Raw genomic sequence first — 15124 nt, 5'->3', positions numbered from 1 at the left:
GAAAAGAAATCAATTTTAAGCAGTGAATTTCTTAATTTCAAAGGCAGACATATGCTAAAAAATATACATGTACATGTAGGTGACAAATGCACATGACTACTGACATGAAATGAAATAAATTTAAAGGCAGAGTCTTGATGCAGTTAAAAAGCCAGTCTTGTGCTCGAAAATGTATTAAAGAAATACAAAACGCAATCACAGTGGATTGAATTGAGACCAATTTTAAAAGCAGTGGCATCATACCTTTCATTGGGACCATCCTTAAGTTTAAAGAGCAAAGTTATGCTCCAAAATGTGAAAAAAATACAAAACATTATCAAGATGAAATAAAACTAAAGCTATGACGTTTTGCAATTAAAGGGCACGCATGTGCTGTAAAGTGTATGTGACAACATAACCATTTCTGCAAGAGCAGACTTTTGCTCAAAAATTATATGTTCATAATACAAAACACTGTCAAACTGAAATAAATTAGAAGAAGTGACTTCTTTAAGAGCATATGTACATGTATGCTGGATAATGTGACAACTTGACCACACAATTCAAATCATGAAAACACCAACTTTCTACATTTAAAGGTCAAGTCCACCCCAGAAAAAATGTTGATCTGCATTTAAAAAGAGAAAAATCAAACAAGCATTATGCTGAAAATTTGATCAAAATCAGATGTAAAATAAGAAATGACATGTTAAAGTTTCGCTTATTTTTCAAAAAACCGTGATATGCACAACTCAGTTATATGCAAATGAGCCAGTCAATGATGTCCCACACTCACTTTTTCTGTTTTTTATCGTTTGAATTACACAATATTTCATTTTTTACAGATTTGACAAGAAGGACCAACTTGATTGAACCATATAGTATTTAACAATGGTAATTCCACATGTTAAGGGAGGAATTAATCGTTGTTTCACAGGACAACAAGGATACAATTTGAATTATATTTCAAATTTCACATAATTAAATACAAAAGAAATAGTGAGTGATGTTATCACTCTCCTCATTCGCATACTAAAATGGATGTGAATTTAAATGTTTTGTGAAATTAAGCAAAATTTTAAAATGTCATAGCTTTCTTATTTTTCATCCGATTTTGATGAAATTTTCAGTGTTATGCTTGTTGGATTTTTCTCTTTTTATATTCCAATAAACTTTCTGTTCAATCTGTTGGGGTGGACTTTTCTCAGAAATTCTATGAGCCAAAATACCAACCATTATCAAAATGAAATCAATTTAAAGCAGTGGCTTTCTGCATTTAAAGGATAGATATATGCTGGGAAATATATACGACACCAGACTATTGAAATAGTGAAAGCAGTGACTTTCTGCATTTAAAGAGCACACCTTTGCTCAAAAATTATCAGTGACAAAATACCAAACACTATCAAAATGAAATCAATTCAAAGCAGTGGCTTTCTGCATTTGAAGGATAGATATATGCTGGGAAATATATACGACACCAGACTATTGAAATAGTGAAAGCAGTGACTTTCTGCATTTAAAGAGCACACCTTTGCTCAAAAATTATCAGTGACAAAATACCAAACACTATCAAAATGAAATCAATTCAAAGCAGTGGCTTTCTGCATTTGAAGGATAGATATATGCTGGGAAATATATACGACACCAGACTATTGAAATAGTGAAAGCAGTGACTTTCTGCATTTAAAGAGCACACCTTTGCTCAAAAATTATCAGTGACAAAATACTAAACATTATCAAAATGAAATCAATTTAAAGCAGTGGCTTTCTGCATTTGAAGGATAGATATATTCTGGGAAATATATACGACACCAGACTATTGAAATAGTGAAAGCAGGGACTTTCTGCATTTAAAGAGCACACCTTTGCTCAAAAATTATCAGTGACAAAATACTAAACATTATCAAAATGAAATCAATTTAAAGTAGTGGCTTTCTGCATTTAAAGAGCACACCTTTGCTCAAAAATTATCAGTGACAAAATACCAAACACTATCAAAATGAAATCAATTCAAAGCAGTGGCTTTCTGCATTTGAAGGATAGATATATGCTGGGAAATATATACGACACCAGACTATTGAAATAGTGAAAGCAGTGACTTTCTGCATTTAAAGAGCACACCTTTGCTCAAAAATTATCAGTGACAAAATACTAAACATTATCAAAATGAAATCAATTTAAAGCAGTGGCTTTCTGCATTTGAAGGATAGATATATTCTGGGAAATATATACGACACCAGACTATTGAAATAGTGAAAGCAGGGACTTTCTGCATTTAAAGAGCACACCTTTGCTCAAAAATTATCAGTGACAAAATACTAAACATTATCAAAATGAAATCAATTTAAAGTAGTGGCTTTCTGCATTTAAAGAGCACACCTTTGCTCAAAAATTATCAGTGACAAAATACCAAACACTATCAAAATGAAATCAATTCAAAGCAGTGGCTTTCTGCATTTGAAGGATAGATATATGCTGGGAAATATATACGACACCAGACTATTGAAATAGTGAAAGCAGTGACTTTCTGCATTTAAAGAGCACACCTTTGCTCAAAAATTATCAGTGACAAAATACTAAACATTATCAAAATGAAATCAATTTAAAGCAGTGGCTTTCTGCATTTGAAGGATAGATATATTCTGGGAAATATATACGACACCAGACTATTGAAATAGTGAAAGCAGGGACTTTCTGCATTTAAAGAGCACACCTTTGCTCAAAAATTATCAGTGACAAAATACTAAACATTATCAAAATGAAATCAATTTAAAGCAGTGGCTTTCTGCATTTGAAGGATAGATATATGCTGGGAAATATATACGACACCAGACTATTGAAATAGTGAAAGCAGTGACTTTCTGCATTTAAAGAGCACACCTTTGCTCAAAAATTATCAGTGACAAAATACCAAACACTATCAAAATGAAATCAATTCAAAGCAGTGGCTTTCTGCATTTGAAGGATAGATATATGCTGGGAAATATATACGACACCAGACTATTGAAATAGTGAAAGCAGTGACTTTCTGCATTTAAAGAGCACACCTTTGCTCAAAAATTATCAGTGACAAAATACCAAACACTATCAAAATGAAATCAATTTAAAGCAGTGGCTTTCTGCATTTGAAGGATAGACATATGCTGGGAAATATATATGACACCAGACTATTCAAATAGTGAAAGCAGAGACTTTCTGCATTTAAAGAGCAGACATACATGTTGCAAAAAAAATGAGGTAAAAAACAAAACTATTACATCAAATTTAATTTTTAAAACCAATGCAGGGCTGCCAACTTTTATCGAATCATTTCAGTAATTTCGTAGCTTATTTCAGTAATTGTGCCATATTATTAGTAAGAAAAACAGTAATTTCAAGAAATTCAATAGACTTACAGTAAACAATGATTTGTTAAAAATGAGTTTTCTTCAAAAATTTGAAGGGCAGGCTACAGAATGCACATATGACAACATAAAATCAAAGACTTTATGTGGCCTCATAGATTTCGTTTTTCCTTGAGTTTAACCCTAAAAATGATCCTAGCTGATTTCGGTCTAATTATCTAGGGGGGGGGGTGTATGTTGTGGCCATAAATTGTATGATCATGGTGAAAATTTTGCACTGTGGAATAATCATGAAATTTGTCGGGGGGGGGGAGTCATGGTATAAGTCATGTATACTTCATTCAAACATAAGTTACCAGGAATTGTTTCGATACAAGAAGTGAAAAGCCTCTTGCATTCTAGCAATGAGGGTACACAAGCGCATGTTAAACCAATACACAAGTCATATTACCAGTAAATTCCAAACTTATTCAATTTTTCCTTATGCTTGTCATCCAGCGTGTGTGCAACTTCATTGTGAATTAAGATGTCATTTATTTCAGTGAACGGAAAATTTCTCCGAACGCAATCCATATTGAGATGGTAGTAGGTCGGGACTAATGTTCTTGACCTTTGTTGCTGGCCACTGACTGGATCAATCCATTCTCGATAGTCCAGTTTCTTTAGGACTATGTCGTGTGGGACATTGCACATGTTGTCTTTGAAGTTTGTTTTACATCCATAGCATCTTTTAATTAAGCCAATCTTTCTGGCAACTGTAAACGGTTGGTTTGTTGTAGGAATTGTTACTACCCTATCTATTGTTGTGCCAATGTTATTGTTTGCTCCTCTTTGCTCAAGAGTCTTTTTCTTTCCACTTGCGCTCTTTTCACATTGCCTGCTAAGTGCTTGATTCACAAGGCTGACATTAGATGCCCTCCGTCTAGTGTTCAGCTTCATGATGAAATCTGCCAGAACTCCCTTTGCTTCTGCAACAGCTAATGTGTGCTCACATAACAGTTTCTGGTGGAAAGCATAAGACCTGCAGTTGCTGTCACATACGAAGGTTTCCTTCTTGGTGACCTTGTGGTACCCTTCACTGCAAAAGCACATTGTCTGATCAGCCTTTGAAGGGAAGTCAACAATGTTGCCTTTTGTGGACAAGATGTTCTCCGCCTTTCTCCACACTTCCTGTAGTTGGGATAATGTGTAGCCTCCTATCTCAGACTCCTCTGGTTTAACCGACAGTTTCTTGACCGTTGGTGCTTCCTGTACATGAATGATTAAATATGAATCATAAATTATATACAATACCTTCACATGAAAACAAATAACTATTAAAATTATTTATTTCATGCCAAGGTATCCTATAACAAGCCAAACAAAAAAACAAAAAAAAAACGGGTGCCCATCTGCCAAGAACATGTCACAGTAGTACAGTGAATTCAACCCCCTACCTCACGAGTCAGAAATACAAAATAATATCAAAGTCTTATTCTTTGAAGGTAACAGAATTTCCATTTCTTGATTATCACTACAGGTGGACTTTTCAGAAACATTTCAATATTTAGTGTCAAAATATAATGAAATATTGAATACAAATTGAATTTTAAGTTCATTTTCACCAATTTTGATAGTATCTGAATCAACATAGAACTAATGCAATTCTGCCTAGCTACATAGAGTGTTTTGCATTGTAGCAGAACTCGAGGATACCCCATGCGGCCTTGGTGACTTGGGTTGAGACCCAAGGGGACCTCTCAGATACACATGTACTCCATTGGGATAGACATTCATGTCCAAGAAAACGCGTAAAGTGGGGTTTTTTTTTCATGTGAAACATGTTATGGGTGTTCCATGAGAATTTTTCAAGAAAAGCCTGGGTGTTTTAACCCTATTTTTACTGGGCTATTTGAGACCAGGTTTTTACTGGAGGGGGGGGGGGGGGGGTCAAGTCAGTTAGTAGCTTTTGTTTCATATTGTTTGAATTTTTCTCAAAATTTGTTCAATTTGAAAGAATTGTTGATTGGTTGAAAGATTGTTTTTAATTGATTTTGGAATTCAAAGAAATTTTGAAAGGTTACAACAATGCTTTTAAATGTTACATTAATTTTGTAAATTAGTGACTCAATACTCGGTCCCGGAGAGTGGTGAGTGACTCTACGTGGACTCTACCTACATGCACGTCGATTTACACATGGCAAGCAAGTTTTTTTTTTTTCTTTACTTTAGTTTACTGCTTTTCCAGAACTTGTAAGTTTGTAACTTAGATATTATACATTTCTTTCTCACAAGGAACAGATTAATGCATTTTCATTAAATATCTATGTGGTTGTAGTTTTCTTTTTTTCCTCTTCCTCTATATTGCATTTGCTGTATAATTTATAGTGTTAATTGAAATTTAATGAAGACTTTGGGCTGCTATGAAATGAAATTTTTAATTTGACAATGCTTTCAGTATTTTATAACTTATAAATAATGCAAATTTACATGTAATTATCAAAACCACACGCAACTCTCGTTAGAATGAAAACCTTGGGACCGACAATTTCCTTGCATTTTATCAAAAATTTGTAATAACCAAACAATGAAAGTATATAACCATATATAAATTATAATTTTGGAAAATTAATTTCTACTTTGTTGTAACAGTGATTTCATTATAACCATGTTCATTATATCAAGTGAACTAAACTAATAAACTAACATACCAGAGAATTAAGACCAACCCTCATCATGTGTTGTTCCCTGTCTGGGCCTTCCATGTGGCGCCACTCATGAGCTGTTGTTTGGAGATGCTTCTTCGACACGCTAAGACGATACTCCCCTATCCCCAGGACTGCCATTTCAAGTTCTTTGTACTTGGAGTCAACCCAGTCCTTGAGACACTGAGTAAGCTGATCCCAGGTTTTTTTCTCTTTCATCCATTTCGATACCATGGAATTTATCGTTTCACAGTCGTTAGTCGTGAACTGCTTGGGTGGTGAGCCCAATCCGGCTTGTTCCCTCAGGGGGGACAGCATTTTGCGCTTTACTTCTTCAGACTTGTATTTGAGAAACCACGTTGAGAAACAGGGCTCTCTACCTGTGTCCTCCCTCTCGAGCTCGTCCCACTTAGATGTCCAGTAGGCCAGCTGACTATCAAATTCTTCGTCGGACTGACAATCAGCAAGTCCTTGGTAGCGAGTTCCGTCAATCTGCTCTCCGTAGATCTATAGATCTAATGATTCTGCGGGCATTCGTCCTAATCTTCAGATCTTCCAGTTTAGATTCAATGTTCCTATTGTGGTGCAGCATGCAGAGCAAGTGTTTTGATTCACCAAAGCTTTGGGAGTTCATTATGCCTTTGTAGAGTGCAGTCTCCCCATCAGTACCGATGAATGCTACCTGTTGGTTTCTCAATGCTAGAGATATTTGCTTCCCAAAGTATAAGTAAGTATCCATATCTCTTGTAGAATGCAGCATAATGGGCCCGGGCATCAACACAGATTTCCCGTTGGACTTATTGCAGAAACCTGGGTGCCTGTAACAACCCATTGTCATGTACATCGGTCCTAAATCAAAGGTGCAATCAAACTGCAGAATCCTTGACTCATTACAGCAAAACTTCTTCACATCTTCCATTTGTCTTGGTTCATACAAGATGCACCTTGGTAAAGGGCCCTTTTGTAGACACTTCTTGACCTCAAAGCCCTGGACAAATTCCCCTGTCATGCTCATCTCTAGAAGTTTTTCAAAATTTGAAATTCTTGATGTCTTGGCACTTGTGTGATTATACACCTGTCTTCGATCTCTGGGAACTGTGGAGAAAGCGTCAAGTTCCTTAAAGCCACCTTGACGATCATAGAGTGCATTAATCTTTTTTTGTGCAGTTGTTCCTTCTGTTGCCTTCAACGTTTCATGTGATATATCTGCAACACGAAAAGATACAAAGATACTCATAATTTTGTACATGCAGGTCGCACCAAATATTGCTCAAACTGTGATTGGTGCACAATGTCAATATAAATTATGTCTCAGCCAAGAATAATAAACACATGTAAATTGTTGCTTTTACTAATTAAAATTACATTTTATGTTTTTTATGATCGCATACCGGTAAGTATCACAGGCAAATTTCACTGAAAGCACAATGAAAAACAAAGATCCCCCCGAAAAAAACAAGGCAATTAAGCAATTTTGTGTCTCGCCCACTTATGAAAATAACCAGAAATATTGTGATTTGCGAGGGCATGCAACAGAGTTGTATCCAAAACTTCATTGTGAAATGACTGGGATGGAACAACACTAGTCATAAGAGCCTTGCACGTAATCTTTAATGTTGACCTGAAAATGACCTTTGACCTTACCATGTGACCCTGTGACCTCCGAATGCAGCATAAAATGCAGGTCCCTCAAATCCATCTACCATCCAAGTTTGGTTGAAAAGCGACTTACGGTTGTGGAGTTAGGTGTCATAAGAGAGTCTTGCATGTAAACCTTAACGTTGACCTGAAGTTGACCTTTGACCTTACCATGTGACCTCCGACTGAAGCATAACATGCAGGTCCCCCAAGTTCATCTACCATCCAAGTTTGGTTGAAAAGCGACTTACGGTTGTGGAGTTATGTGTTATTAGATTTGTGACGGATGGACGAAATTTTGATCCCTAAGTCTCGCCTTCACCTCTGGTGGGCGAGACAAAAAACTTTAAATGCAGAATACAAATCTGTTTCACGACAACTCCCCCAGGACAATTCAATTTTTTTTTTAACTGGAAACATTGTCAAACTCTCAAGGGAGTTGTACTCCAGAGGAATTATCCAAGGCAGAGTTGTCATGTTGGAGTCATCCCTGCGGGAGTTGTAATTGGGGGAAGCAGTGGAAATAAGTAGACAATGCATCATAGCATGGAACAAATGCTCCATTTTTGCCAACCAGTTTGGGACTCATTTGGGATTCAGGTGCGAGTCCCAGTCCCATGTATCTGTGTCCGAGTCCGAGGTCTCCCAGTTTGAGTGCAGGATTCTAGAAATCGGGACCAGACTTGGGTCCCAGTCAGAGCTCGAGTGTTATGACACTGAAGGCGATAACCATAACAGGTAATTTCAAGTTTGTTTAAATCTGGTGTTGGTGTTGTAACAACAGGGCCTTTTCTCCTTAAAAATAGACATAATTAGTTGAATACATATTCAACTTTCAACTACCATATGGGAATAAAGAATGATAACTTGTATTTCAGATTCATAAAATGTTGCTTCCAGACACAATTGATTTGGTATCATTTTTGTGAAATTTGCCTATTTTGGGGGCCATTGACATAACTTTTAGCCGATGCAGTGAATTGTGCCTGACATAACCCGGTGTTACATGCAATTGGTATTGTCTGCTAAAACTGAGCTCGATGTTGGGAGCTTGGTTTAGCAGATAATTTTGTTTCCTCAACACCAACACTACCACCAAACTTGAAATCACCCGATCTCACCACACATTTGATGTCATTTGACCTCTAAACTACATGACCTTTGAGCGGCAATATGTAATCCAAGTCTATAGTCAAATCTCACAAAAACTATGCATCACTTTCTCCAATGTATAAAAACAGCAAATTAAATGTCATACGTATTTCATTCACCCATATCTGGCTAAAAAGTAAATATGAAAGCTTACTCTGGGTTGGCATTTAATTTCCGCTTCTGATTCGATTGTTCAGTCTTGACACGGAATAGCCTTTTTGTGAAAGACGAGAAAATATAAGAAAAATTCACAGAGTATTCACAAAATGAATCACTACATTATTACAAACATGTACTCTTCCCTTTCCGATGAGACTCTTCACGTTTAACAGTATTGGTTACTCTCAGGAAATTTAATATGCTAGGGGACTGGGGGCGCTAACCCCTAAGGGCACTCTTCTTCTTCTACATTTATAAGCTGTTTCTTTTCTATATATATCCAGATGTCCTCTAACTTTTATTTTTCATTTTATTTTCATAACTCAGCATTAATAAGTTACTTTACTTTTTCATAGGTTTTTTCAACTAATAATAGATCTATTCAGTTCATTGATGACTTCAATACATACTTCACCAAAGTTACATTAAAATCCACTCAACAGCTTCCAGTTGACGTGGTTACGATCCCAAATCAGACATGTTGCCCTATGACCTATGACTTTGGACCTTTCATTTCCAAAATCTGATCACTTCACTGTTGCCTCATAGTACATACTTGGTCCTAATGTAGAGTACATCAAAATCTGATCAGTCGTTCTTTATTTATTATGGTAACGAGAACTGTTAACAGACAGACAGAAGGACATAATCCCTCCATCAACTTCTTTGCAAAGGCATAAAAACGGGTCAAACAAATCTTCACTGGCCAATGAACAATTTGAAAAATGATAAAGTCCCGAATTACTTTCCTTACTTTAATATAATGGGGGTGGGGGAGGGGGGGGGTGGCATGCTGTTTCACACAGATGCTCATGAAGAAATGGTTTGTTTTCATATAATATCTCCTTATTGCCGCTCCTGCAGATGTCTGACATAGCAACTTCTGTGCTAGTATTTGTATTGAATACATTGTTGTGATAGTCAACAGTTCCATGTCTTTCACAAGTTAGCTCATTAAAGGAGAATGAAACCTTTGGAACAAGATAGCTTGTGTGCAAACAGAAAATCAAAGAAACAGATAAACGAAAGTTTGAGAAAAATCGCACAAATTTAGGAGAAAGTATGAGCATTTCAGTATTGCGATCACTAATGCTATGGAGATCCTCACATTGGCAATGCGACAAAGATGTGTGATGGCACTTGTGAACAACTCTCCCTATTACTTTAGTATATATTACATTTAAAATGCCTCTTTTATCACATCTATCAGTAGATCATGTATTCTTTCTATAGGAGGGCATGTAATACAGATTTTCAAAGAATACATCATGGATAAAGAGTTTGTATTGCCATAAGAAAGAGCAAAAAGAGACATTTTGGGGGTATTTTACAGTCCATCAAAGGGAAAGATGTTCACATGTGACATCACACATCCTTGGCACATTGCCAAATGGAGGATCTCCATGGCATTAGTGATTGCAATATTCAAATGATCATTACTTTCTCATTATTTGTCCGATTTTTCTAAAACTTTCTTTCTTCTTATTCTTTGATTTTTCTGTTTTTACACAAGCTATAGATCTTGTTCCAAAGGTTTCATTCTCCTTTAATGACAGCTGATACAAGAGGAATTACAATGCAGGTCTATGAAACTAGTTATTACCAACACAAATTGATTTCCAACGTTCAACAATCAAATGTATCAAATTTCAGGTCTAATAATAAAGAAATTCAAATAACAAAATCATTTGGTAAAAGGGTGCCATTTTAAACAAGGTGATTATACAAAGCAAGATGAAGAGACACACAGTAAAAACACTTACCTATCTGAATCATCACTGTCATCCTCCAGAATATAAACGTCCCTGCAAAACATAATATGTAAAATATAATGTCACATTTAGATTGTTTATCTTATTCTCTTTTCAATGATACCATTCACAATTTGGACCATCCATTACCGCGCAATGCCAATGGCCATTAGAAACAGCAAAGATATCAGAGAGACAGAGGATATCTCCTATATGCGGACTTAGTATGCATGCCTGGCCCCCCACTCACAAGTATTGCGAGGTTAGTATGGCCTACATGTAGCCCCATGCCATGGCGGGACCCTGCCGTGGTAAGGCATGACGTGCATCAGTAGCATATGGAGCAAGCGCTTTGCGGGCCGGAGCCCAGGACTTGTCCGTGTAATACTAGTCAAACATATACACTCCAAAATGGGGTAGAATCTGGTCACCACATCATCAGTCCAAATAAAGCAGGAAAAAAAATTTTGCTCTTAATTCGATTACCGGTATATGAATGAAGGTCTATCGTGACACACTAGTCTTGACATCGAGCCTCGATTCAAGGCACAAACTGGACCCTCAAAAAAAGGAAAAGTTCTGTCTCGTTCGTTCTCCTTCTGTCAAAATTGAAAACAAAATGGCCGATCGATAACAAAAGCGAAACGAACGCGACCCCATATTTGAGAGTATATATATATATATATGTTTGACTATACACAGAGTTCTGACCAGGGTGACCAGACGTCCCGTATTTTGCTCCTTTGTCCCGGCCCGGCGTCCCGACATACCTTTCCCGGGATGCCTATTTGTCCCGTATTTCAAAATTTTGAACAAAATATAGTTAAAACATTTGAAAGTGACGAATTTTCATCAAGGAACCAACAGATGACGAAGCACCAACAAAAAAATTGATACATGTAAACTTTTGCTAAGTTCTGCAGTGATTTTCTTGCCAACCCTCTGGCCTCCTGCCTATGTGTGGTATTGTAGGCTAGGCATGTAGGATCGGAGCAGATTCTCAATGGTGCAAACAATCCCTCACATGATAAACGATTTTTCCACTAAAATAATCACAAAATCGGCGGGAAATTTTGATAATTACATTATTGATCCTCAGATAACTGATTTGGTGATGTAATCGGTGGAGCAAGTTATTGAGTTTTCACAATTAGATCTAGTTGTTTCAGCTTGCCTTTTGAGTCTTGTGATCGGTGCGAACTTGTAATGGGATGGGAGAGATGCCTGTGTATGATGCCACGATGTTTCATATAATTTTTAAAATTGACAATGTTGGACTATTACATTTTATTCTTTTTCTAAAAACATTTTTTTTTTTTAATGTTAAAAAACACCAAATATAATTTGGATTTTTGTTAGAGGATTGGATTTTTTGTTTGCTTAAAGTTTCATTTTTTTCTTCTTTCTTTTCTATCCTTCTTTCTTCATCTTTCTATCCTTCCTGTTTGCCTTTTTTGGTTCCATCTATCTTTATTTCTGATCTTTCTTTCCTGATCCTTTCTCTCTCTCTGTTCATTTTTCCTTCTCTCCTTTTTTTTATTTCCTTCATTTTTCTTTCCTTAAACTTTTCTTTGCTTCCTTCTCCCTTCCTCTCCTTTTTCTTTTCATTCTTTCTCTCCATCCATTATTTTTCCCCATTCTCCTCCTATCATTCTTTCATCCTTTCTTTCATTTTTCCTTCTAATTCTTTTCCCTTATTCTTTCTTTCCCTCCCTCCCATCTTTCCTTCTTTCCTTCCTGTTTTTCTTCTTTCTTTGTTTCTTTCTTTCAAAGAATGAAGAAAACATTTTTCGTTCCTTTATTCTTTCTTTCCTCCTCCTTAGTCTTCTTTCTTTTTCCTTTTTCTCCCTTGATTTTTCTTTCATACATTTATTCATCTTCCTTCCTTTCTTTTTTCTTTCTTCGACTTTGTACATTTCAACGAATGACGGAAACCTTTTTTCTCTCTTTTATTCTCTAATATTCTTTTATTTTTTCCTTAATTTTCCCCTTCATTTTTGTCTTTCTTTCTTCTCAATTCATCTCTTTTCGTTCGTCTATTCATTTTCTCCTTCATTCTTTCGTTCTCCCTCCCTTCCAATTCTTTATAATTTTTTCACAAGTCTATAAACACACTGTGTAGCCTAGTATTAGACCTGGCTTGGTTGACGGTTGATCCGCTCATGCAGCATACTTTGCCGATTGTCCCGTATTTCATTTTGTGAAATCTGGTCACCCTGGTTCTGACTTAAGGCTTGCCTTAGCTGAGCAGGCCGAGGTAGATTCAACGTTAATACACTTGCAGTGCAATACACCACAGTCCCAGCATGCCCGCGGGCGGGAGCTCCATGGGTAGTATACAGAGTAGTGCTGGCATGGCTGGCTGCTTCACCCATGAACAGATGAATCAATTCGAGGGCGAGAGCATAAACGATGCAATGTAAAACATAAATAACAAATACCGGTAATATTAGGAATTCTTTATTACCTGTGACTCCCTGAAGCCATGTCTTCTGTTTTCCAATCCATTATTTCTGACTCAATCTGAGTTACCTCGTGCTTCGAGTTGTTTAAGGGGCCTGGATAAATGACGTAGCCGACAACTTCTGTTTTCAGGAAGGCACCGGGACGGTACGGTACCTTGGCTTTGATCGTCGCGCGAATTTTTACCGTGAGAGCGCGCACAGCCACAGGGGCGGATCTTGACCAAAAGCTTCGGTCTTTGTGTCTATTAATTATTATGTTGGTTGTTCCGCTGAACTCCGTTGGCTCCACTCACCAAATACAGAGAAATTAAAAAAAAAATTAAAATGTTTGAAAAGAACTCCTCGAAACAGACTGCTGCCAGCTGTCTGGGGCGGATCAAGCTTGTTTTCTATTCTTGGTACTTAGAACAGTAGTCGAGTACATTTTATTTTAAGGCACTTAATTGCCGGCTTAAAACGAAACTCAAATTTCCCTGCATGTCTGTCCCATTGAAGACACCGTTAAAAAAAAATCGCACCGAAATAAAAAAAATCGCCAAAAATTCAAAACGCGAGTGATTACGAACCAGAACGCGACGCGAGTGATTATAAACTGCCTATTCAACAGCATAGTGCGAATGCGTGAAAAATACAACGCGTACAACAGTGAAAACAATGCGATGCGCAGCATAAGAGCACGACACTCAATGACGTCATGATGAACTACATTCAAGTTGTAAATTTTACCTTATGAAGCGATGATGCCATATTTATGTGATATGACTTATTCAATCAAATTTCTCCATCTTTTTTGCCAGGGGGGGGGGGGGTGGGAAAGATGATAATAATTATTTTGGATGGCTTTATCTGAATATAAAAATGGCCCAAATTCAATTTTTTGGGTGAAATTGAGTTATGGGAAATTGTTCCTTATACAATGACTCATCTTGTGTATAAATGATAAATCTGAAATCATCTCGGAAATGCCTTAAATAAAGGCGGAAAATCTGATATGATTGCAAGAAAAGTCGGTAGTCTACCATGTATATGAATGTAAGAATGACCCAAGTCCATATGATTCTAAAAACGACCCAAGTCCACCAGACAAAAGGCCCCGCCCACAAGTAATGTGAATATAATAATGTTCATAAAAAAATGTACACTTAAATCTTTTTTATGATTTCTGAAGTCTTTTGGCCAAATATACTTCAATTGCCCAAATCTTAAAAATATCAATTTTTTCTCGATTATCTTGAAATGACCTCTTTATGGACTTGGGCCTTTTTTATTTTGTTATACTCAATTATATTGGATGTTTTAACATTAATTAATAACATCAAATATCCCATTTGATGTAACTTTGGCAATTAGTCATTCATGTATGAGTTAGTAGAAATAAAAATCTAAAGAAGGGATGCCCCAAAATTTTTTGCAGACGGTGTCTTAACTTAATAAAAAAAAATCATGCCTCAAAAAGTTTAATATCTGCTCTTTAATATGATACTTCAATCAAAGAAACAGATCAACAGATAATAAAGTTGTGGAATGGTATTCTGAGAACCTTTTTATCTTCATTTTATCTCTGTAAAATGAAAATCCATTCTGCCGGGAGGTGTGGCAAAGGAGCGAGATTGCAGTTATTGAATTCAAATACGCTTGCACTATACACTAACACGTCTCTACAGAAATTTCTTTTAGAAAAATGACAATACTCATTCTTTTTCGATGACAATATGGCATCATTACAAGAATCATTTCAAAGACAATATTAGTCAAGAAAAATCTTATGAAATAATTCCACATTATACGGGAATAATGTTAAGGTATTTCTCTCAATGATTATATAATTTTTCTCTATTTTTGTTCAAGCATTTAGAGCTAATTTGCTTAGAAACATAGCTGAAATGGACGTTGCAGAGATGAAAGAGCCCCCACCCTATTTCAGTTTCTTTTATCTTCTCTTCAAAGTA

The 15124-nt window shown here is 36.3% G+C and overlaps 1 protein-coding gene across 1 annotated transcript; it reads right to left on the bottom strand.

Annotated features, from left to right (window-relative positions):
- Positions 1–3773: 3773 nt before the first annotated feature.
- LOC129265580 (uncharacterized) lies at positions 3774–13197 on the bottom strand. The gene is given in 7 exon segments (XM_054903560.2): positions 3774–4574; positions 6017–6520; positions 6522–7216; positions 8077–8138; positions 8955–9014; positions 10723–10764; positions 13178–13197. Coding segments are annotated over 7 exon segments (2184 nt in total).
- Positions 13198–15124: the final 1927 nt, after the last annotated feature.

The sequence above is a fragment of the Lytechinus pictus genome, chromosome 4, assembly GCF_037042905.1.
Source record: "Lytechinus pictus isolate F3 Inbred chromosome 4, Lp3.0, whole genome shotgun sequence".
NCBI classification, from domain to species: domain Eukaryota; kingdom Metazoa; phylum Echinodermata; class Echinoidea; order Temnopleuroida; family Toxopneustidae; genus Lytechinus; species Lytechinus pictus.
The sequence above is the reverse complement of the archived record's forward strand: the minus strand, read 5'-3'. Positions and strand labels throughout refer to the sequence as shown.